Consider the following 24,836-nt stretch of genomic DNA (forward strand, 5'->3'; position numbering starts at 1 on the left):
TTTTGATTTATCAAAATGTGGAATTTCTGCATAGCATGCTGACTTCAGATGGTGGAGTAGGAGTTCCCGTAGTGGTTCAGTGGTAATGAACCTACCTAGGATCCATGAGGATGCAGGTTCAATCCCTGGCCTCGCTCAGTGGGATAAGGATCCAGCATTGCTGTGAGCTGTGGTGCAGGCCAGCAGATGTAGCTCTGATGTGACCACCAGCCTGGGAAATTCTATATGCTTGAAAGAAAGGAGAGGGGAGGGGAGGGGAGGGGAGGCGAGGCAAGGCGAGGCGAGGGAAGAAAATGATGGAGTAAATACAACTTCATGTCATACTTTATAATATTACCTTAAGGATAATCATAAGATTTTTTAATAGTTATTTGACCTCATTAACAGAAGAAAAAACACTGGCTACCACAAATATCTCTTTTTTTTTTTTTTTTTTTTACTTAGAAAACAGGACGACTTTCACAATAAATCCTGTGATGAATGGATGAAAATGACATAGCATGCTTTCTTTTCAAGTGAAAAGTTCCCCAATAGGTTAAAAGATGGTAATGATGATGATGTCTAATGTTTACTGAGCACTTTCTACATGCCAGGAACTGTTCTCAGGAATTTACATGGATTCACTCACTAACAAGTTTTAAAGATATATGCTAACACAAATGATATACCAATGACATAAATATACTATTTGATAGAGAATCAGGCAATTTTTTTCAAAATTATTCTTTTTACAAAATACACTACAATTCTGCTGATACAGTTAGGGACCAGAAGTATACAAGTGGAAGAAATTGGGGGGGGGGAACACTTTACAATAACAAACTATAAGTAAATCTACAATTTTTCTGCGATATTATATTTTTCTTCTAAAAGTAGAAATAAAATTTTCAAAAACAATGAACAGGAAAATAGTTTTACTTTCCAACACCCTTTTACATGCCAACATTGTTTTAAAATATCACTAAATTTTAAAATATATCTAGAGAGTATTCACGTTATTGCCTTATGCAAAGATTAATTTTTCAACACTCGCTTTGGGTCTAGTTGTCTCAGATGTTTAAATTCTAGTATTTCACCATTTAACTACTGCTATATTATTGCAGTTTCCCCGAATATCATTCCAAATGCAGTCATTAGGAATACTTCAATCATAATTTTGTATAAGTTGATCAAACTTCCTAATATCACCAGCAGAAATCGCTAAAGATACACATTTTTTAATAGAAGACTCTTTTTAAAAGAATTTTACCTAATAAAACGCATGAACCAGCTTCTTAAATTACTAAACATCTTAAAGATTTTGAAGCAATTTGGGACGTTACTTAACCACATTCTTGGTATTATAAAGGGTTGACATTTAATTTACTTATTATCATCCGTTCTGACTATCAGATTCTTGGAAATGTGCTATCTTTCTCAGCTTTGTCTTCAACTTTTTTTTTTAACCTATTTGAATCCTTCACATAGTCTGTGATCCTCATTATTTAAAAAGCTATAAATTCACGGAATTATCTGACTCTTCAGATTGCCTGGGACCCTAAGGACCTTTGAATCCAGTCCTTCATGTAATGTTTGAATGTTCTCTGCCACATCACCCTAGTGTTCTCCATCCCCCCATGCCTGTCACTTATCCACATGACAACCCACCCCCGTTTTCAGTTTTCATTATTAAAAATGTCTTTCTCTCACCTGAAGTGAAACCCTCTTCTCCAAAACTGCCACCTATGTTGGGCTCCACCAGTCTCAGCACTGTCCCTGTCAGAATGACCTTGGGCAAGTCAATCCCTTGTTGCTTTTGTTTCTTCCTTGCAAAATGGGCATAAGAAATGTATGTCACAGGGGTATGAAGAGTAAATGAGAATTTTCTAAAGCACCTGGCACAATACAGGGCCTTCATAAGTGGTGGCCTTTATTAGGAATAGGAAACCTCCCCTGCCTGGCTGCTCTAAGAAATATAGTAGCAGCTCTTGATTTTTTCTCTTCCAGGCCAAATATCCCCATTTCCTTCCATTTCCTTGAAAGACATGGTACTGTCTCTTCTAGTTCTTCTAGTTATTCCTTCCTGAATAAGTTTAGTTCTTTGAAAGAAGAGTCAATTGCCAATCAAAAAATTGTATATATATACACACACATAAATATATGCATAAATACACATACTCATTCTGTCAACGTAGAGCAAGTTGTCATTTCAAGGTAATAAGATGATACCTTTTTCTTCCCTATTGCTGATTAAATCTCCTCTCCCTGCTCCTCCACATCCAGTGTCCCTGTAGTTGACCCTCCGACAAGCCAGGCTATGGAGAAGGCAATAGGTATGAATATTTTCTGATGCTAAAGCAGGGAGAAGACAGAAGTGCCCCTCAGACACTAGGACGTATCAGAGAAGGTTCCCTCTTCATTCTGGTAGGAGGTCAGCTCTTCCTCATCCAGGGTCCCTCTTCTCTGTCCTCTCCATTCCTTCCGCTGGACTTCACAGTTCTGGGTGGTGGCTCCATAGGACATCTTCTTTTGGGGACTTGCAAAACACTCATGGTTGAGTTCTGTCTCCTCAGCTAATTCGTCTCGGTCAATGATCCCACACTTCTCCTCAGAGAGGTTCTCAGGGTCAGCCCACTCCTGCTTCTCCCCGGAAGCAAAGACCCCGTAGAAGATCACCCCACTGTAGTGCACCAGGGCAGCTATGAGGAACACGTTCTGCCATTCCTCTCGGGTCTAAACAAGGAAACATAGTAACCATTAATATAATGGTGTCTTCCAGAGGCCTCCACTAGGACAAAAGCATTTGGTCACCCAAAGACAATGCTGCACTTCTTGGAAAAATGTGTGGCAGAAGCATGCCCAGGATCCAAATGGAATTTGAGGGTTTAAAACATGGAAGTCAAGACTACAATGAATATGTATTTTTTAACTCAGAAAAATACTTTACAAAATAAACATCAGGGAGTTTCTGGTGTGGCACAGTGGAAATGAACCCAACTAGTATCCATGAGGATGCGGGTTTGATCCCTGGCCTCGCTCAGTGGGTTAAGGATCTGGCGTTGCCATGAGCTGTAGTGTAGGTCACAGACAAGGCTTGAATCCCATGCTGCTGTGGCTGTGGCTGTGGCAGAGGCCGGCAGTTGTAGCTCGAATTTGACCCCTAGCCTGGGAACCTCCACAGGCTGCTGGTGTGGTCCTAGAAAAAAGCTAAAAAAAATAAATAAATAAATATCAGGTAAAATCCCTGCCCCACCATTTCTCAGCTCTTCTAAGTATACAAATGGAGTTTCCACACACGTGACAGGTTGAGTTAAACTTGCTTTAGGAACCTACCATTGAAAATATCAGCAGCCTCCCTCTTGCTTGCTATTGGATGCATAACAATTTGAGCCATGAAAACGCTTGGTCTTGACTGTCAATAGCTTATTTATAATCACATTTTCTGTGAAAATATACTATATCAAAAAATAATGGAAGGAGTTTCCTTCGTGGTTCAGAGGTTATCAAAGCTGACTAGGATCCCTGAGGATCCGGGTTGGATCCCTGGCCTCACTCAGTGAGTTAAGGATCCCACATTGCTGTGGCTGTGGTGTAGGCCGGCGGCTACAGCTCCGATTGGGCCCCTACCCTGGGAACCTCCATATGCCGTGGGTGCCAGCCTAAAATAGCAACAATAAAAAATAAGATAAAATAAAACAAAAAATAATAGGCATTTGTGTTTAAAGTTAGGGGGCAGATAGTATCTGGGATTGAATTATCATGTTACCAATCCTATCATCTTCTGAGCAGAGACAGAAAACATGGATTCTCTGCCTATCAAGTCTTCAAAGCCCACCTTCCTGTCTATCAAAAAATAAGAAAAGTAATCCCACACTTTCTTCTCCAAAAAGCTGAAGGAATTTCTAAAGTCTTATTTGTGATAGGCAGTGCAACAACAAACAATGGTTGAGTAAAAACCCAAGAGTATCAAAAAAATTTGGAGAACGCAGCACCTAAAATCCTTGCAAAGACAGAAGTTAAACAATGTGGCCTGTGGCTGAGCTCTGGATAGTTCTGGGGCCACACGTACCACCCACTCTAGTTTAAATACGCATAGGTTCCCTAATGACCTAGTGCCACACCCTGTAGGTTCTCAGGAAGGGTCATTAATGTCTTATTTATTTTCTTCATAATAAGGAAGTATAACTGTTCAATATTTTCATGCTAGAACATGCTAAAAGATGGAAATAAGCTGTAATATTTAATTACTTAGAATTATAAAACGATCATGGGTAATTTATTTATCCTGCATTGATTACCTCCGTTTCTTCTTTGTGTCTCAAAATAGTCCTTGTGGAGTTCCCGTCGTGGCGCAGTGGTTAACAAATCTGACTAGGAACCATGAGGTTGCGGGTTCGGTCCCTGCCCTTGCTCAGTGGGTTAACGATCCAGCGTTGCCCTGAGCTGTGGTGTAGGTTGCAGACGCGGCTCAGATCCCGCGTTGCTGTGGCTCTGGCGTAGGCTGGTGGCTACAGCTCCGATTCGACCCCCTAGCCTGGGAACCTCCATATGCCGCGGGAGCGGCCCAAGAAATAGCAACAACAACAACAACAAAAAGACAAAAAGTCAAAATAGTCCTTGTGGTATTAGCACCTCCCCCCCAACACACACACACACACACACACACACACACTATATTTCTCGGTTGAAGAAACAAAGAGTCAAACATCAATCAGCCCTGTTGCCATCAATAAACAATAATTTTTTTAAAGAAGAAGCAATAAAAGAAAAAAATAGAGGTTCAAGGGACTCAGCCAAGTCAAGGACACCTACACGTACGCAGGCTGGGGTAGAGCCTTGCGAGTTTGTGCAGTACGTCAGTCCTGTGTACTGCTGCCCACAGCCCCAAAGGAAACCATTACCTTGTGCTTGGTCATGGCGCCCACAATGAGGGGACAGACCATCCCAGAGAGCGTCCCCACTCCATTTGAGATTCCCATGAGAATGCTGGCGTAGCGGGGGGCAATGTCCAAGTGGTTGACATTAAAACCTGCAGTGAAGCCACATACCTGAAAATCAGACTCAAGAACAGGTTCCAAATACATACACTTACTGTTCCCCCACTCTCATCCATCTATTTCCTCTACATGTAACTAGTGGATACCTTTACCGAGAGGGCTGGGTTAAGGATTATCAGGTTGTGTTTGCACATAGCAGCGAAACATACTCTGATTGCTTAGCAATGGCTACTGTGGATTCTCCACGGGGAGAAATGTGGCACCTGTACCTTCTAGGTTTAGAACTCCAAAATAGTGGTGTTTGGGGCAATACTGAAACGCCCAAAGTCTGGATCACATGGATTCAGAGAAAACAATCACACAATCACGTACAATGTGATTAAATGCAAGCCCTGCCTCATGATAGCCTACCTCTTAACTCTCAACTCACTCACAAAAAGCCACTATAGGCAGGCCCGCCTTCGTGAACACATGGTATAATGGAAAGGGCTCTTTTTTGATCACAAAGGTTTACACAAGCATTGGCAGAATCATTTACAAAATACTTTCACATAACATACTGATTTGAAGACTGGAAAATGGACTCAAATCTTAATTCCCAACTTCTTTTTTTTAATTTTTAATAGATTATAGTTGATGTACAATGTCGTTTCTTTCTTATTTATTTTTTAGTAAAGCACAATTTAAAGAGTTCCCTAGTGGTCTAGTGGTTAGGACTCTGCACTTTCACTGCTGCAGCTGGGATTCAATTCCTGGTCTGGAAACTGAGATCCCACATCAAGCCACTGTACACCACGGCCAAAAAAAATTTTTTTAATTAAAAAAAAAGTATAGTTGGAGCTCCTGTCGTGGCTCAGCAGAAATGAATCTGACTAGCATCCATGAGGACGCAGGTTTGATCCCTGCCTGGCCTTGCTCAGTGGGTTAAGGATCCGGTGTTGCCATGAGCTGTGGTGTACGTCACAGATGCGGCTTGGATCTGGTGTTGCTGTGGCTGTGGTATAGGCCAGTGGCTATAGCTCCTATTTGGGCCCTAGCCTGGGAACTTCCATATGCTGCAGGTGTAGCCCTAAAAAGAAAAAAAAAAAAAGTATAGTTGATTTATAATGTTGTGCCAGTTTCTGCTGTACAGCAAAGTGACTCAGTCATACGCATACACACACACACACACACACACACACACACACACACACGTTCTTTTTTAATATTCTTTTCCAGAGTTCCCATTGTGGCTCAGTGATAACAATCTTGACTAGTATTCATTAGGATGCAGGTTCGATCCCTGGCCTCAGTCAGGGGGTTAAGGATACAGCATTGCTGTGAGCTGAAGTATAGGTTGCAGATGTGGCTCGGATCTGGCATTGCTGTGGCTGTGGTGTAGGCAAACAGCTGCAGCTCCAACTCAGCTGCAAGCCTGGGAAATTCCATATGCCTTGGGTGTCACCCTAAAAAAAGACAAAAAATATATATATTATTTTCCATCATGGTCTATCCCAGGAGATTGGATATAGTTCCCCGTGCTGGACCTCATTGCTTATCCATTCTAAATGTAACAGTTTGCATTTATTAACCCCAATCTCCCAATCCATTCCACATCCTCTTATTCCCACTTCGTAAACAAGCCATTTTTAGGACTTTGATTCCTCATCTCCACTTTGAGGGGTGACATTACTACTTAACTCATAAAGATGCTGTGGGATGAGACTCAGGGGAAACGTGTGTGCTCTTGGCGAACAGCTAAGCTCTATCTATCACGACTGTTAACACCAGCACACTCTTACTGCTGCCACTGCTGCCAAGCATGCCCTCCTTTGAGGTCTTCAATCAACAGATGACGCCATTGGGAGTTGCAAAATAAGAAATCACCCACATCTCGCTATTAATCTGCTTATCAGGGTAAGGAATGAGCGGGATGAAGGAGGGGTGAAGGAAGGGGAAGGCAGGGCTATGACAGAGGAGGCATCAGGCACTGGGACCACCTCTACCGCTATTGCCCAGGGGTGCATTTCAGAGTCAGACATTGGCTCCGGCTTAACTGAGATGCAAACCTGGACGAATGATTTAAACTTTCTGAACCTCAGCTTCTTCATCTATAAACTGGAATAATCCTTCTTATAAAATTGTTGTCAGAATTAAGTCAAATAATATATGTTAATTACCTAGGTACACAGAGATGAAAACCAATATATAGGTTCTTTACGGTTGGTGATCCATCTGCCTTGTTTACCGCTATCCTCCCAGAGCTGGCAAAGTGTCTGGCACCTAGTGGGACTCAGTAAATAATTGTTTAATGAATTACCAATATGAGCTCTGAAATTACAGCAGTGGGTTTTAGATTTTGTTTATTCATATTTTTGTTTTCCCTTGTCTTTGTTTTTCAATTCTCTATTTTGTTTGTGCAAAGAATCTGAATATAGAATTTTTTAAAAAATTTTTTTCTAATCTGGCACATTTGCTGGTTGTTTTTTTCCTACCTCATTCAGAGAGAATTTTGAGAAAAACTTTCTGTCAGATTAAAGTGGCAGAAAATCAGAATATAAAAGGAGCTACAAGATTAATTAAACTTACTATTGATTTGAATGCGATAAACACCTTATTATAAAAGAACCCAGGGATAAGAAGCAATTAATATGATTGTCAAGTATTATATTCTGCTACAAAGCCTAGGCATCTACATTCAGCTAAAGATAATATGAGAAAAGCCCTTCAGGTTTCTAGCTGCACAATCCTAGTGTTCAGAGGGAAAATCATTGAGAAACTAAAATATTGATAGATTTCTTTGAAGCAGATACAAGTTGCACACAAATTAGGAGAGTCTATCTTCTCTACATAGGAGATTTTCTTTCTTTTTTTTTTTTTTTTTTTTTTTTTTTTTCAGAGCTGTACCTACAGCATTTGAAAGTTCCCAGGCCAGAGATTGAATCTGAGCTGCAGCTGCAAACCTGCACTGAATCCTGTAATCCAATGCGCAGGGCTGGAGATCAAAGCTGCACCTCATTAGTGACCTAAGCCAGTCAGTCTTAACCCACTGTGCCACAGCAGGAACTCCCATAGGACATTTACTAAAGCAAGCATCACCCATCCTTTGTATCTTTCTGATCTCATCTGTCTCAGCTCTCTTCTCCACAATTAGTTTTTAATTTGAGCAAGTCTTCCCTGGTACACCTATTAACTCCTATAAAGGTGGCAGATAGCAGATCCCAAGGAATCAGCAGCCCCATGACATAATCTCTCCCATAGTCTCATTGGTGGGTCAGACAAAGCTTTGTTCAACCTCAGCCACTTCATTTACCTGGGTAAGTTAAGTCAATTTTCCAAGCCTCAGGGTTCTCACTGGTAAAATGAACATAGCAATACCCTTCTCATTGGGCTGCTACAGGGATTAAATGAAATCATGTCTTAAAAGTGGCTGGCGTGGAATAAGTGCTGCATAAAAAATGGCAGCTACTCTGATTTGGGCTATTGTGTTTCTCTCCTTCTGATCATGGCTTAATTGGCAATCCGGGGACAGTAAGAGCCCGGATATTTCAATATCTCTGGGGACCGGATATGAATCTCTTTTGCATCACAGGGCTATCAAAGGAAGGTATTCCTCAACATTCTACTGGAAAAAAGCCACCACTGCTCTATCCTGGCTACTTTAGGTGTGGACTATTGATCGGCAGCATCAATATCACCAGGGAACTTGTTAGAAATGCAGGATTCTGGACCTGCTAACTCAGAATCTGCATTTTGCAGGGTCCTGAGGTGATTTGTATGCACATTAAATTTTGAGAATCACCGCACTAGAGCAAATAATAATTGAACAACATGTTGTTCCCATCATGCTCAGTAGAAATGAATCTGACTAGTATCCATGAGGATGCAGTTCGATCCCTGGCCGTGCTCAGTGAGTTAAGGATCCGACGTTGCCATGAGCTGTGGTGTAGGTCGCAAACATGGTTCAGATATGGCATTGCTGTGGCTGTGGTGGCTACAGTTTCAATTCGACCCCTGGCCTGGGAACCTCCATATGCCTCGGGTGCAGCCTTAAAAAGATTTAAAAAAAAAAATTTGAACAAGAGTGAGCATTTGTTAAATTTTTTTTAATGCATCTGGCACTGGGCTCAGGCCTTCAAATTCTTTATTTTCACTAGAATGTAAGCTTGATGAGGACAGAATCTTTTTTTTTTTTTTTATTTCACTACAATATCCCCAGTACCAAGAACAGCATCTGACTCTTGGGAAGGCAGGTAGATGAATGAATTACCACAGTTCATTACAATCTCTCAACAACCCCAGGAAGTTGCTGTTACATCTCTCCAATCTCTAGACGAGGAAACTAGAAGCTTGAAGATTTAAATAATTTAGCAAATTTTTTCTTTTATAAATATTAAGTAGTAAATAGGGACCTCAAACCCAGGTCTGTTCATTCCCAAAGCGAAGTTGTTAGCAGCAAGGTACTTTTAATGTAGACTTTTTTTTTTTTTTTTACTAATTTAACAGTTTATCAGCCCTGTTTACAGTTAACCTTTGAACAAAGCAGATTTGAGCTGCACAGATCCACTTACAGGTGGATTTTTTTTTCAGTAGTAAATACTACAGTACTATAGGACTTGAGGTTGATTGAATCCTCCGATGCCAAATCTGAATCCTTAGATGTGAAATCGAGGCTACAGCCAAACCCAAGATGCAGAGGAACATCTTAGGTAGAAGGCTGAGTATAAGCTACAGGCAGATTTTGATTGTGTGGAGGGTCAACACCCCTAACCCCCATGTTGTTCAAGTGTCAGCTGCATTTTGATAAGATCAAGCCCCTGCTTTAGTGTAGTTTAGACCAGAGGTTCCATGTTTTTCTGTTCTGGAAGGTTACCACCCTATCTGATCTTTAAGACAGCTTGGAATCATGGAATGTGGAGTTGCCGCAGTGGAGCAGCAGGTTAAGGATCCTGCGTTGTCTCTGCCATGGGGCAGGGTCGATCCCTGGCTGGCACAATGGGTTAAGGATCCAGCGTTGCCACAGCTGTGGCATAGGTCACAGCTGATCCTTGAATTTGATCCCTGGCCTTGAACTTCCATTCGCTGTGAGTGTGGCCACAAAAAAAAAAAAAAAGAAAATAAGAAAATAAAAAGAAAAAGAAAAGAAAGAAAAAAAGAGCACAAGTGTGGAGCTGGGTAGTGCGCACTTGAGTTCTTCCTTTGCTACCAACTGTGTGACAACAGAAAAGTACCCAATTTTTCTGAGTTTTAAGTTCTCCTCAGTAAAACAATAACATCGTTTGCTTCACAGTGTTGTCAGATAGATGCAACGTATGTGCAGTATTTTGTAAGTGATACTTTCTAGTATTATAATATATTTTAAAGTTAGGAAGAAACCTAAATTTTCCTTTTTTCAACAGTTTTGCATAGGGAGTTTCTGAAGTCTACAAAACATGATAGGATAGCACTGTGACCTCTCACACAGTAGCCTGGTTTCTGCTCCTATAAGATGGGGAGACTGAGAGCCCTAGGGTAGCTGTGAGAATTACAGGGCTTACTACACGGAGAGGGCTTTGAAAGTCCCCAGCACAGCGCTTGCGCGTGATCAATGTCAGCTCTCCTCATCACCACTCTTCTACCTCCTGCTCCAGCCTGTTTGGAAAATCACTTGGCCTCTCTGGACCTGCATTTCCTTGTTTGGAAAATGAAAAGCTACAGAGTGGACACAAATCCAAAGAAGATTTCCACCCTTAAAAACTTCTGATTCTAACAGATTGGGTGCCGGGGGGAGTGGGGGTTTAGAATTGGCATATGCACCTGAGGTATATAGAATGACTGGCCAATGGGGACCTGCTGTATAGCACAGGAAACTTTACCCAAAATTCTATGATAATCTACATGGGAAAGGAATCTGAAAAATACAGATAAATAAATTAAAACATTTCCCTCAGACTATTTAAACAAACAAAGCAGTCAGGAAAAACCTGAAAAAGAAAAACAAAGCCTTCCGATTCTATGCCTATATGTCAAATGACTACATCCTTCACTTTCTGAGCTAATATTAGCAGTTCTCCAGCAGGAGATGAGGCTCATAAAACCACAAGATCTGTCAGGCAGGGCGACCTGCTGCTAAAATATGAAGGTACCACTTCACCCAGAGATACACGCTCTGCTCAGGGGGTGCAGAGGGGGTGCCTGCACTTGTGTCTCTTTCCAAGATGGAGAAAGCAGTGACAATTCCAGCTTGACTGGGCTCCGAAGCTCAGTCCTCAGTGATTTTATAAAGTCATCCCCACAAGATGCAAGTCTCTAGCCAGTGGCCCTGATTCTTGGAAATGACCTGGCTACCAAAGGAAGATGGTACATATCCTTTCCTTCCATTCTTCCAAGCCTTGCTCTATCTACAGAAAAGATTTGGAAACCCAAAGGACACTTTACCTGAAATGGCAAAACCACTAAATCCCACAGCAAGCACCAGAAAGGAGATAGCCACCCCTTTGGTGTGAGAAAAGCCAACCACCAGGAGTAAGGTTGCCTCCATGCCAAAACCTGCAGATGAAAACAGCGGGGGGTGGGGAGGGAGAGAAATGTCATTTTCATGTCAGTCAGCCCAAGTTCTTAAATTTATCAACTAAGAATTTATTTCTATTTCCGTGGACCCAAGGTTTCAGTATATACATTCTGGCATAATGTTTACAATGTTTGTCAGGCTGTTTCTTGACTATAGGATGATGCTAATATCACCCAGGAGTTCTGTGAGCCTTCCAACATTTTCCTACTGCAACTTGAACACCAGGTGAATGGTCCCAGGAGGGACAATAATGCTGTGGGATGCAGGATGTTGATTATCAGTTGTTTATGAGTCGGTCCTCCTGCCATTTCTAAATATGAAAACCATCAATGATTCTCCTTTGACATAAGTTATAGGCTGTCACGGAAAATTAGAAGAAAAAGAAAAATGACTCTCTAAGAGTTTATTGCTAAAAGGACCAGAAAGCCATAGTGAATATCTGAAACCAAAAGCTGAGCCCCACCACTTGTAAAGCGTAAGGGAAAATTCTTCCCTTTCAGAAGTTTGCAAAGCCCTCAGGCCTCTTCATAAAGCCGTGAGATATTTGCATAGAAAATACAGCAGGACGAAAGTACTTTCTGTTCCTTTCCTTCAGAATAAGTGAATCCAGCACAATTAAAAAAAAAAAAAGATGAGGAAATTGTGAAGATGTTTCTTCTCATCAACACATACACAAGTGCAGCTGATAGCAGACAGAAAGGTGGAGCACGAAGTACACTGGGAGGCGGAAGACAATGCACCGATGCTTCACCCTGGAGACCATCCGCTGGTGATTCCAGACATGGCCCCACAGTTGTCCTTTGAGTTACAGGCCCAAATCAACTCTCTCTTCCCCTTGTTTTCACTCCTCAACAAACAATGCGAACTACCGCCACATTTTGTCCTTCTCCAAATTAATCTTCTATCCACCTGTATTTAGAACCCAGACTTTGTCAGACAGGTCTGAGTTTAGTGTTCACCTCAAAATCACTAATGATGTGATCACGGACAGGTCACTCCACCATTAAGGTCCTTCATCTCCCCCCCACCCCACCCCCGCCACCATCCAATGAAGCTAATAATACAACCTGGGAGCATTGGAAGGTGAAATGAAATTGGGGAGGTAAGGTATTGAGCATCGTCACCAGCCCACGGGCAAAGCTCAACAAGTGGTCGCTCAAAGTCCAATGCAGAAATCTCAGAATCACCTTGGACTTCTCTCTCTTCCTCAGCTTCCACATAAGAATCTGTGGGTTCGGCCTCAGAAATATCTGTCAGATCCGAACTCTGCTTTCCCCTCCTTTACCGCTGTTTTCCTTCTGGGCCTCATTACCTCCCACCTGGACAACTTCAACAGACTTTTTCTTGGTCTTCCCATCTCTTCTTCCTATGACCCACCCTCTAGATTATTATCTTTCTAAACCACAAATCTGATCAGCTGCCCCTTTACTTAAGTCTTTGTCAATGGTTCCACTATAAGCACAGTGCTGGAGAACAAATCCTCCTGCTGTTCCAGTTTTATCCTCTGCCACTCTCACCTCCTTGCCCACCACCCATAGTCCATGGAAAGCCCTCTACTGTCATACATACCTATCAGCTGTTTCCTGGGCACAGTACTGTTTTGTGCTCATCATGCATTTCCATGGACTGTTTCCTCAGCTGCCATATGCTCCTCCCACCACTTACGTCTCTTTTCTGGAGAAATCTTACCATCTGGGAAAGTCTAGCTTAAATATTACTTCCTCTAGCAAGTTTTCCTGACCACCCTGACCCTCACCCACCGCTGAAGCTGACACCTCCTTCTTACTCATTTCATAGAAATTTTCAACTTGCTTATAGTTTTCCATGTGTGTTTCTGCCTCCCCACAAAACTGTGATTTGATCCAGGAGGGACAGCATGTCTATAGCACAGAGCCTGGCTAGCATGCAGTGGGAACTCGATAAATAATGCTTGATGAACAAATTTGAAGGAAAGAAAGGAAACCCAAGACAAATAAATTGAAATACAAGCTAAAGCACTCTTTATAAACCTCGATAAGTTGCTTACCTTTCTGAGATCATCTTTTCAAAACTCTCATAGAAATAGAGCAAGCATCAATAATTGTTTTAAATGGTCACCTAAGAGGATCAATGAAATTATGGATGCAGAAGGGCTTTTTAAACTGTAGGCTTCATAGAGTCATTGATATAGAGAATAAACTACTTGTTACCAGTGGGGAGTAGGGGGCAACACAGGGGTGGAAGAGGGAAAGGTACAAACCAGTGGGTGTAAGATAGGCTCAGGGATATATTGTAGACCATGGGGATATAGCTAATATTTTGTAACAACTATAAATGGAAAGTTGTTTAAAATTGAATATTTTTTTAAATTTAAAATACATACATACGTAAAAATAAAAAATAAACTCTGGGTTTTATACCATTTCTACTCATTATGAATTTTGTTTCAACAATTTAAATTATATGTAGGGAAAATTACTAGTGTTTTGCATACCATTTATATTTTAGAAGTGGCCTGTCTTAAGCAACAAGGCACAGGGCTGAAACTTCCTTTATTTTAACACTCTCAACAAAGTGATACCAGAAAGTTAATTCTACCTCAAGAATTAGAATAAATACATCATGAGTAAAAAAAAAAAAAAAAAAAAAAAAAAAAAAAAAAAAAAAACTTACATATGCTACACTGGTTCATCTATTGGGGGAGAGCAGAGAAAGGTCTTTAGCAAACAAATTCTCAAAGAAAGAAAAACTATTTAAGAGCCTAAGTGGTTCCTATCTACAGCGAAAATGCTAGAGATAGGTCTGTGTGTCTCAGGAGTTGAAGGATAAATTTTGAACTTCAGGGGTAATAGATCACTGGAAAGTAAATTTATTCAGAGAAGATGAGAGAAAGAGAACTAGGATTGAAAGGCCTGAGAAAACTTTTCATTTCCTAGTAAAACAATCTGAATTTTACATAGGCAACCAATTCAGCAGACTGAATTTGTGATCTTAATCACACTTTCCATGTACTACAGAGAGAGGTATAATGATTGACATCTGTCTTTGAGGATCTTAGAAATATACCCTGAACTAGAATGGAACATCATGTCTCAAGGTGATCTGTTCACTTTGAATGATGCTAGCAGCAAACATCTCTGGGCTGTAGAAAGAAAAGAAGGAGGTGACAGACCCCAAGAAATGTGTGATCTTTCTCAGATGAGAAATGCCCTCTGTATTTCAACTTAGAAAATATGAAACCAACTAAAGGTCTCTGGAAGATCATGCCAGTGCTTCATTGTACCTACATCAATCTGGCTTATTCAGCAATGGCACAAAACTCTGTCTTTATCTCTAGTCCAGCATCTCTGTATTTGGATATTTGTATTTGTATTTAAACAAAGTGGGGCAAGCATGATCTTTTTTTTTTTTAATTTTCTGTGTAGAATTCACAGGTCCTGCTATTTCAAAGTATAAAATGACAGGAACAGACATGTGAAGAGGGTTTTTTGGGTTTTTTTTGTTTTTTTCCTTTTGAGATGGGATGGAGGCTGGGAAAATTCTACATAGGCATTCTGGTTTCTGCAAAATAGGATTTGTTCTCAGTGAGCAGTTTGTAGCATTTTAAAATCCTTGAGAGTTATCACCACCCCCATCATCCAAACTACCAACTATGGAAAAGCAAAGGTGATGGGGCAAAATTGCATATGACCAAAACATTCCTATAAAAATGTCCTTAGAGTCTTCAAGGCACTGTTTTTAGAAAAGGCTGTACAAGTAGAATTTAAACCCAGAATTGGAGTTCCCATCGTGGCACAGCGGAAATGAATCCGACTAGTAACCATGAGGTTGCGGGTTCGATCCCTGGCCTCGCTCAGTGGGCTAAGGATCCAGCATTGCCATGAGCTGTGGTACTGGTTGCACACACGGCTCGGATCTGGCGTTGCTGTGGCTCTGCCATAGGCTGGCAGCAACAGCTGCGATTAGACCCCTAGCCTGGGAACCTCTATATGCCGCGGGTGTGGCCCTAAAAAGGACAAAAGACAAAAATAATAATAATAATAATAAAGCGAGTAAAGAGTCATTTTAAATAAATAAACAAATAAACCCAGAATTGTCTTTCAAATTCCAGGCTTAGAAGCTGCATATTTTTGGCCATGGGAACTATGATCAAATAGCAGACATTTATTGAATGCCTCCTTTGGAAAACTGGGTTATAAATGACCTGAACACAGAAGAAAAAAAAAGCATATGTCAAGAAACTTCTGTATGTTGAACCCATGTTAGGTGCATTTACACATTAACCTTTATAACAATCACCTGAGATAAACATTATTATTCAGATTTTTCAGAAGAAAATAAGGCTCACAGAACTTAGAAATCCATCCTCCTCAGTCCCCACCTCCACTGATGCTATTTTAGTTCAAGACAGCATCTTGTCTTGACAGAATGACTGAAATATAACCCCTTGAGAGGTATGACTAAGTCGCTTTTCTGTACAGCAGGAATTGACAGAACAACATCAACTATAATAAAAAAAAAATTTTAATAAGAAATAGCCCCTTGGCCAGTCTCCCGTCTTTTGCTCTATGTTATATTATTTAGATTTGAAAACATAAATCAGAGTGAGTCCCTTTTGCTCCTTTAAACACTCAATTTGCTTCCCAATGCACTTCAAAGAAAACCCAAGCTCTGCATAGGTCTGTCTACATGGTATCCCACAACCTGGCCCCAGCTGCGCCTTCTTTTCTTTTTTTTGGCCTTTTTTTTAATGCCTTATCTGTGACATATGGAAATTCCCAGGCTAGGGGTTGAATCAAAGCTACAGCTGCTGGCCTATGCCACAGCCACAGCAACGTGGGATCCAAGCCAGGTCTATAACCCACACCACAGCTCATAGCAATGCCGGATCCTTAACTCACTGAGCGAGGCCAGGAATCGAACCCATATCCTCATGGATCCTAGGTTCATTAACCGCTGAACCTCAAAGGGAAATTCCCCCAGCTGTTTATTCTGATCTCATCTCTGTCACTCTCCACCTCACTCACTAAGCCCCAGCCATTCCGACTTCCCTTCCTTTTGTTCTCTAACATGCCACGTTCATGCTTGCTCAGGGCCACTGCAATGCTATTCCCTCTGCTTAAAACACCTTCCTATAATATCTGCAATAAGCAAGTACAGGATAAGTTGCCGGCCAAGTGCATAGATGGGAAGGAGCAATCACTGGAGAGGGGCATTGCCTTAAAACACAAGAAAAAGGCTTGAGCTGCTGTAGGAGGATGTATAGAGATTGGTGAGGGTGATCAGAACTCAGAGTAAAGGGAAGGGGAATGAGCCAAGTCAGAGAGAAAGATATATTCAGGGCCTGGTATGGAGGGCTCGTTAGCTGGAACACAATCTGATCATTAGCCGGTATTTTGACTACTATAGAAGATTCCAATTGCAACTATAACAAAATACTGCAACTTTAGTGACTCAAAACGACACAAAGTTATGGTACAGTGCTAGGGGTCAGAAGTCTGAAATGGATCCTACAGAGCTAAACTCAGGGTGTCAGCAGAGCTTCATTTTTTGGAAGCTCTGGAGAAACTCTGTTCTTGCTGTTTGAGCTTCTAGAGTCAGCTTGCGTGCCTTGGCTTGTGGCTGCATCACTCTGACCCTTGCTCCCCTGTGACATCTCTATCTCTTGACTCTGACCACCCTTCTGCCTCCTCTTATAAAGACCTTAGTAAGTATATTGGGCACATACAGATAACCTCTCCCTCTCAAGATCTTTAATTTAATCACATCTGCTAAGTTCCTTTTGCAGTGTAGGGAAACACAGTCACGAGTTCTGGGAATTAGGACACAGACATGTTCTAAGGCCATTATTCTGCCTACCTCAGCTCCCTTGGGGAGGATCCTGCATGCAGTTCCCCAGAGCTTCCTGTCCTGCCTGCTAGGGAGCAAGCCCACACCTGCCAACTCTTGATCTCCTACAGAAATTTCATGCCAAGGGCAGGTTCCCAAATCCCTGCCTGGGACCAGCAGTCAAACTGGTGAGAGACCAGATGCTGACAGATTATTCCCAATCTCCCTGCTCAGACTTCCTTCCGGAGATGCTATGGGATCAGAGCATCTCTCCTTATGATCTTCACTTCTAAAAGGCCCTGACGCATCTATCTGGTCTCAGTGCCCCCATTCCCTCCTTTTCAACTTAGCCCAGTTACCATATTCCGCCCATAGATGGCACTGTCCTCTACCTCCCACCTGCCAATCACAATCCCCTGGAGAGCTAGGGGTCCTGACTGTAAGCATTGGCACTGAGCTCCTGCAGACCTGGGATCTTGCATAGGATTAGCCGCTTGAGCAAGTCACTTTATCATACCCCAGTGTCTTCCAAGTAAATCGGGTTTGATAATAGCACTTGCTTCACAGGGTGGTTATCAGGATTAAATAAAGAAATACCTGTCAAGAACTTAGTGTCTGGCACAGAAAGGGTTGAATAAATGCTAATTTTAAAATCAAAGTTAAAAAAAAATAAGGAGAAAGCAGAAGGTTTTAGAAACGTGAGCCATCATAAGCATTGGAGGAGTTCATAATTACTTTTTGCTACCTCTTTTGGAAAATCGCCCAACGTCCACTTTATCTTTGCAAACTCAAAAATGCAAAACAGGAACTAAATAAATAAAACAAGAAAGAGGATGATGATGTGTGTGTAACCCCGTGCAAAAGCATATGTTGAGAGGAAAGAAGACTATTCAGAGAAAATACTTCTGTTTCTTAACCAAAACATGAATATATGTAGTAAAGGAAGAGGGAGATAAGGGAATAAACTACAAAAGCGAAAGATTCTGCATGTGGAAGGATGTATGGGAAAGATAGACAATAAACAGATATGTAACAGTAAATCATGTTGCTTTGGTTTAAGAGTAGATGAAAGAAGCATGTTTGCAGTTGCCAGTGTGTCCGTTGATGTGTCATCTAGGTTGTCCCATCTCTGGTTGCCCAAGTACAGGCTGAACGACCACTCCGCAGGGGTGTGATGGACACTCAAGTATCTGCTGGGGGTTGGACTTAAGGGCCTTTAAGATCCTTCCCAGTGATTGGCTATAACCTCCAAAATAATGCTGCAATTCAGTTTCATCTCATTCTATAAAAGCTGCTTAAGCACCTATGAAATCCACAGTACCTCCACAGTTCATGATTTTTCGGACAGCGGTTGTGGTCAAAATTTTTCTGCTTCTTAAATAATCAGCCAATTGTCCTCCAATAGGCACAACGATAGTCATAACCATGTGTGGGACTGCTGACAAGAGACCCACCTGGAATGAAAAGAAACCACATGCTATGTCGAGCTCCTTCCCAGAGAGAGACTTCCCTAACACCCTGCCCTGCCCCACCATCTCCACTGCACCCCCCCCCACCAACTTTAATCCTCTAATTCCATAGGACTGTGGTAGGCCTGAATTTATATAAACGAAGAACGAACAAATGGTTTTAAGGATAGGCCTAACTGACCTATCCAGGAGATCGAATCTACCAGATCAGAAGCTCCTTGAGGGAAGAGATGACTTTTATTCATCCAAGAGGCCCCAGCACCCAGCATAATGCTTGGCATGTGGCAGTTAAACACTTGGCACAGAGTGAGTTCGCGGATGGCAGCCACCATTACTCGGCTAAGCTAGCCCTTTCTGACAGTATCTGTAGCTATGCTGACATCCACCTCTATGAGGCTGCTCTTCTTCCCCTCGTGGGAAAAAGGCTTAATTCTCTTAGGCTGACAGTTTATGTTTTACCTCCACATACTTCCTCCCTGAAACACAGCAACCTAATGGCCATGGCTGGGGACAATGAAAAGGTTCTAAATGGTACAGAGCACTGTGCACTATTGCTACAACAATCATTACGGAGAGAGGGGTAATCTGCACAGTGAGCTTTAACGTTATTACTGTTGCTCACTGAATAATTTATAGGGGGAAGAAAAAAACCCTCTCACCCTTAAATCTCTTGATCCTTGCCTAATATGCAGTCCCTGAGTCAGCTTCATAAACACTTTGAGATCGGGCAGAACAGAAACCTCTAAAAGCAGCTTAGTACAGCCCTGATCCTCACTAAGAAGAAATTAAATAGCTACGTATACTGTGCATAGAATGTGTAACTTATCTGACCTCCAAGGCATTAGGTGTCACAGCACTGTTAGGAATTATGATCAGCAATTTAATTACTTTATCATGCAAAGATTTTTTTCAGGAGAAGCAAGAGATTTAAAAGTTCAAGAACACTTGGAAGCATCTATGTGTTTACCTTACTTATTGCAAATCCAAAGACCTCTTCAAAATAAGCAGGCTGACTTATCAACAGCAAATAAAAGGTCCAGCTTCTGCAAAAATTTGCCACAATGATTGCATAAACCGGTAACGATGTGAAAAACCTTTTCCATGGTGTATTAAATTTCTAGAGAGTAAAAATACCATGAGATCTTTAGTGAATAGCCTGACAGATTATTTTTCTTAAGAAGATAACACAATCACTGAGAGAAATACTCATAGCAAAGAGGCAGGTTTTCATCTGTCTGTCTCTACTTACACTGAGACTAACCAAGTTGGCTCCTTCTCCTATACTTGTCTCTATATAGGTCTTCTCCTCATGGGATATTGTTGGGTGAGCTGATGGGCACTCATAGGCTTGCAACAGCCAAAACATGTACCAAAGCATCCCAAGCATACCTGCAGTTGAAAAACAAAAGGCTTAATGAGATGGTCTCATTTTCCTCCATCTCTAAATTTTTCAAATTTCAATATATTGTCAAATGGCACAATGTTCATCAGGGAGAAAGTGCCTGGTTTATTTTCCTACTGTTGTGGTTATTAACTGGTATTTAAAGAAAGATGATGTTCTGCTCATTAAGAAATTCAAGTTGGAGTTCCCGTCGTGGTGCAGTGGTGAACGAATCCGACTAGGAACCATGAGGTTGCGGGTTCGGTCCCTGCCCTTGCTCAGTGGGTTAAGGATCTGGCATTGCCGTGAGCTGTGGTGTAGGTTGCAGATGCAGTTCGGATCCCTCATTGCTGTGGCTGTGGGGTAGGCTGGTGGCTACAGCTCCAATTCTACCCCTAGCCTGGGAACCTCCATATGCCGAGGGAGAGGCCCTAGAAAAGGCAAAAAAAAAAAAAAAAAAAAAAAAAAAAAGAAAAGAAAAGAAATTTAACTTTAGGAGTTCCTATTGTGGCTCAGCAGTAACGAACTCAACTAGTATCCATGAGGACAGGGGTTCGATCCCTGGCCCCACTCAGTGGGTTAAGGATCCAGCATTGCCATGAGCTGTGGTGTAGATTGCAGATGTGGCGCGGATCCCACGTTGCTGTGACTGTGGTATAGGCTGGCAACTATAGTTCTGATTTGACCCCTAGCCTGGGAATGTCCATATGCCATGGGTGCAACCCTAAAAAGACAAAAAAAAAAGGAAGAGAAAAAAGAAATTCTACTTCAATATCAACTTTAAATGAATCATGTTAGATCAGTATTCCATATATGATAAACTTTGTCGTAGTGATCTCTATTTTCATACCATCATTTCTCAGCCAATCCCGTCAAATACCAGCTCTAAGAGCCACTCACAGGAATTCATGACATCAAATCACTCACCGTAAATGTAAAAGACAGAGGCCCATCCGATGTACTGTACCAACACCCCAGCCAGCGGCATGGCAATCACAGCTCCCGCATAGGAACCTAGAACAAGAGAAGGTTAAGGGAAACAGCCATCATGTAAGCTCTTTCAACCCATTTAGAGTTGATGAGATTTGAGGACGAGACAAACCGAGCAGGAGTTAAGAGTGCCTCTGTGCAGAGGGGCAGCCATACTCCCACGGGGCCTTAAAACAGGGATTCCAGGAGAGAAAAGGCCAGCAGGTCGCCCTTTAACTTCATCTAGATGCCGTGGAGGGATTAGACCAAGATGGCTCAGGTGCTGTGATTTGGAAGAACACAAGAGAAAGAATGAAAGAGGAGAAAAACCTAAGAGGAATTTGAAAGATTCAAGCAGGCACAATCCTGGCTGCTGATGACAGAAGGTAAAGGAACAGGTGGATCTGCCTCTGAAAGCTCACAGTTCAGGAGGAGTATCACCTAGGTCTTTATTTTTTTTTTTAATGTGGTTGTTGTTTTGGTGTTTTTTGGGGGGTGCGGAGGTGGCTACACCTGCAGCATATGGAAGTTCCAGACCAGGGATCCCACCTGCACCACAGCAGTAACCAGAGAAATAAAAATGCCAGATCCTTAATCCACTGAACCACCGGGAATGCCTTTAAAAAGTTTTCTTACAGTGTTATTGAGATAGAATTTCCTAGGTCTTTAAATGAGGAGCTTCAAACTATGAAAAGATCATACCTTCTGGAGTCTCAATTTTTTTAATATCAGGAAATAGCTCAATTTCAGGGTGGCAGGAAGGCCAGGATGGCTGTTGTCTCCACCCACCTCCTAAATGGGTTCATTTTTTCATTTCTTTCTCACTTTGTAAATACCTAGCCTTGTAAATACTTAGCTCTGTGTGCATGTTTATCTTGTCTAGATAAGCTAATGAGGGCTGGAGGCAGTGACCTTGCCTCCACTATCTTGGGCAGCTGAATGATATCTGCTGGAGAAAACACGAGCCCTGCGAACTCCCAATAAATATTAGGAGAACCCAAAAAAAATTACCATCTGAAATTCCCTCTGGGTATAAATGAAAAAATTATTTTTTTGCTTTTTAGGGCTGCACCTGTGCCGTATGGGTCCCAGGCTAGGGGTCGAGTCAGAGCTACAGCTGCTGGCCTACACCACAGTCACAGCAACTCAGGATCCGAGCGGCATCTGGGACCTACACCACAGCTCACAGCAACGCCAAATCCTGAACTCACTGAACAAGGCCAGGGATCGAACCCACAACCACATGGTTCCTAGTCGGATTTGTTTCCTCTGCGCCACGACAGGAACTCCATGAATGAAAAAATTCTTGCTTTGGAAAAAGTGAGCAGAAAAAAGAAATCCTGGATCCCAATGTTGAGGAAAACCTTCAGGAAATAGGAGCTTGGGGAATCTTCCAGAGAAAGCGATTAAAGCCCATCTTTCCAAGCTGAGCCTGATTAGCTAGGAAAGGCCCAACCCGGAATCCAAAATCTGAACATCATAACACCCAAGGAAGGCTCTCAATTTTTCCAAATAATTTTCCTCCAACAGAAGATGGGCATGAGATCTCTATCTCACAGGGTTGTTTTGACGAGTATCACATGAAGATGTTCTAGTTAGTGCTTCATGAACCCGACTATTGCTGCTACTGTCACATACAGGATGACAGAGCATTTTTTTTAAACCTCAGACTTCCTCAAACCAATAAAGCGAGCCTTCCAGGGCATATGGTTTGGAAAGAAGAGCTGCAGGTCTGATTCCTCTGTGGGTGTGGAAAAGGTGGTCTTCCTTCTTGGACCAAATGCCCTGGCAGTAGGGGGTCTGGGGGCTCTAGTTTAGATGATGCAAAGAGGGAGGGTCAGGGGATAACCACCAACTAAGATGCACTGAGTGCTTTCTGTGTACCTAGTATCATACTGAGTCTTCTGGACCCCTGACTTTTAGTCAACCCTGTTTTCAACCTGATTAAATTGGTCATCCCTATTTTACAAGAAAGCTGAAGGAAGGGAGATAAATTTCCTGAAGCCATGTGGGTGGAAATGACAGGAAGCCAGGTCTGCTGGAATCCAAAGCCTTTAACCTTAACTATTTAATAATTCAGTCCTGCTTCGTTCACTCATCAACAAAGAGACGCATTCTTTCATTGAGGCAATTTTACAAGTTGAAATTGCCCTTCCCTGTCTTTTAGGCAAACTCCTCCTCATCCTTCCAGACATGGTGAATGTAACCTCCTACCACACCCATAGCCCCTGAGCCTATCCCAACAGGCTCTCACCCACCTTGCCCCAGCTGCACCCTGATCCCTCTGCATGTTCACCCAGAGGAAGAAGGAGGCCCTCCAATGCTTGTTGAATGGTGTGAAGAGATGTGACCAGCTGAACTGGAGGTGGGGGGCGGGTGAGAGTCCCCACTTCTGTCCCCACTCTCTCTCTTTTTCCCCTCCCTGAGCCTCAGCATCCTGCACTATAAAGCAGTGGAAGTAGAAAGAGAAGTCAGATGTGTGGCTATCTGTGGCAGGGGTAGAGAGAGGGGAAATGAGATGAAGGCAGTCAAAAAGTACAAATCTCTGGTTTAAAGATAAATAAGTACTAGAGATGTAACATGAAATCCTGCTGTATGGTATAAATGAAAGTTGTTGAGAATAAATTCTAAGAGTTCTCATCTCAAGGAAAAAAGATTTTTTCCTGTGTTTTTAATGTCATATTTATATGAGAGGATGGATGTTCACTAAACCTACTGTGGGAACCATTTCATGATGTATGTAAGTCGAACCATGTTGTACACCTTAAACTTACACAGCGCTGTATGTCGATTATATCTCAATAAAACTGGGGGAGAAAAACAAAAACAAAACAAAACTATGTCTCTGAATAAAATGAGTTTTAAGTATAAAAAATTAAAATTAATTTAAAAATAAAACAATGGATATGACGATGTTTTCTAAAGCCCCTTCCAACTCCAATATTTTTTAAGTCGTAAAGACAAATCATCCCCAAGCCTGGGTTTACGTCTAATGACATTTCCTTTGGCTGTTCTTTGAAACCAAGGCCACACCTTAGCTGGGAAATGTAATAAACCTGTTACCTTGATCAGGTAACATTCCTTAAGAGTCAAACCATTTCTTAAATCAGCCCTTTTAGGGCTATAAAGACACTAAGAATGGGGAGCGGCTGCTTGTTGTTCTTCTTTTGCTGGCAAATCAAAATGGAAGGCCTTATAAATAAATCATCCAGAAAATAGGTCAAGGTCAGTTGGGGTTGAATCTTAGATTCTTCTAGAGTTGGTATGAGAACAGTAGTGGAGGTGGAGATGATCCTGAACTACCAATGAGAGGACAGAAATGGTTTCTAAGGACGAGAGAGACTAAAGATGTAAAGACATCTGATCTGTGCCTGCAATTCCAAACTAAGAACAAAATAGCACATGGGTGAATATGTCACATGAAATTCCCAGGGATCTCATTATTATTTGAGGTAAAAAGCGTGAAATAGAAATAAATAAAAGCATTTAGAGAAATAAAGCTTCCTGTATAGCTAAGAAGTACAGGTTAGCTTGTGTTAGAAAAGGCACGCTACGCTAAGGGGGGCGAGGGGGGAAAGGTGGAGGGAGTGGGAGGGATTGGGAGCTTGGGGTTAACGGATGCAAACTATTGCTCTTGGAACAGATTTACAATGAGATCCTACTGTGTAGCACTGAGAACTATGTCTAGATACTTACAACACAGC

At 41.9% G+C, this 24,836-nt stretch overlaps 1 protein-coding gene across 3 annotated transcripts in view; it reads right to left on the reverse strand.

Annotated features, from left to right (window-relative positions):
* Window positions 1-324: 324 nt before the first annotated feature.
* The window catches only part of SLC17A8 (solute carrier family 17 member 8), a 67,843-nt gene continuing 43,331 nt past the window's right edge, over window positions 325-24,836 (reverse strand). For all 3 annotated transcript variants that reach the window (XM_084957494.1, XM_084957493.1, XM_084957492.1), the window contains 7 exons: window positions 21,091-21,177; window positions 20,032-20,171; window positions 19,750-19,899; window positions 18,635-18,767; window positions 11,373-11,483; window positions 4,881-5,008; window positions 325-2,712 (listed from right to left, as the gene is read on the reverse strand). In XM_084957494.1, the coding sequence (XP_084813620.1) occupies window positions 2,368-2,712; window positions 4,881-5,008; window positions 11,373-11,483; window positions 18,635-18,767; window positions 19,750-19,899; window positions 20,032-20,171; window positions 21,091-21,177 (1,094 nt within the window). In that variant the 3' untranslated portion in view covers window positions 325-2,367. The remainder of the gene's footprint in view (window positions 2,713-4,880; window positions 5,009-11,372; window positions 11,484-18,634; window positions 18,768-19,749; window positions 19,900-20,031; window positions 20,172-21,090; window positions 21,178-24,836) is intronic.

Source organism: Sus scrofa, chromosome 5 (assembly GCF_054392235.1).
Source record: "Sus scrofa isolate SSC_HxYL_T2T_F1_AM1 chromosome 5, Sscrofa_HxYL_maternal_Yorkshire_Landrace_v2.0, whole genome shotgun sequence".
NCBI classification, from domain to species: domain Eukaryota; kingdom Metazoa; phylum Chordata; class Mammalia; order Artiodactyla; family Suidae; genus Sus; species Sus scrofa.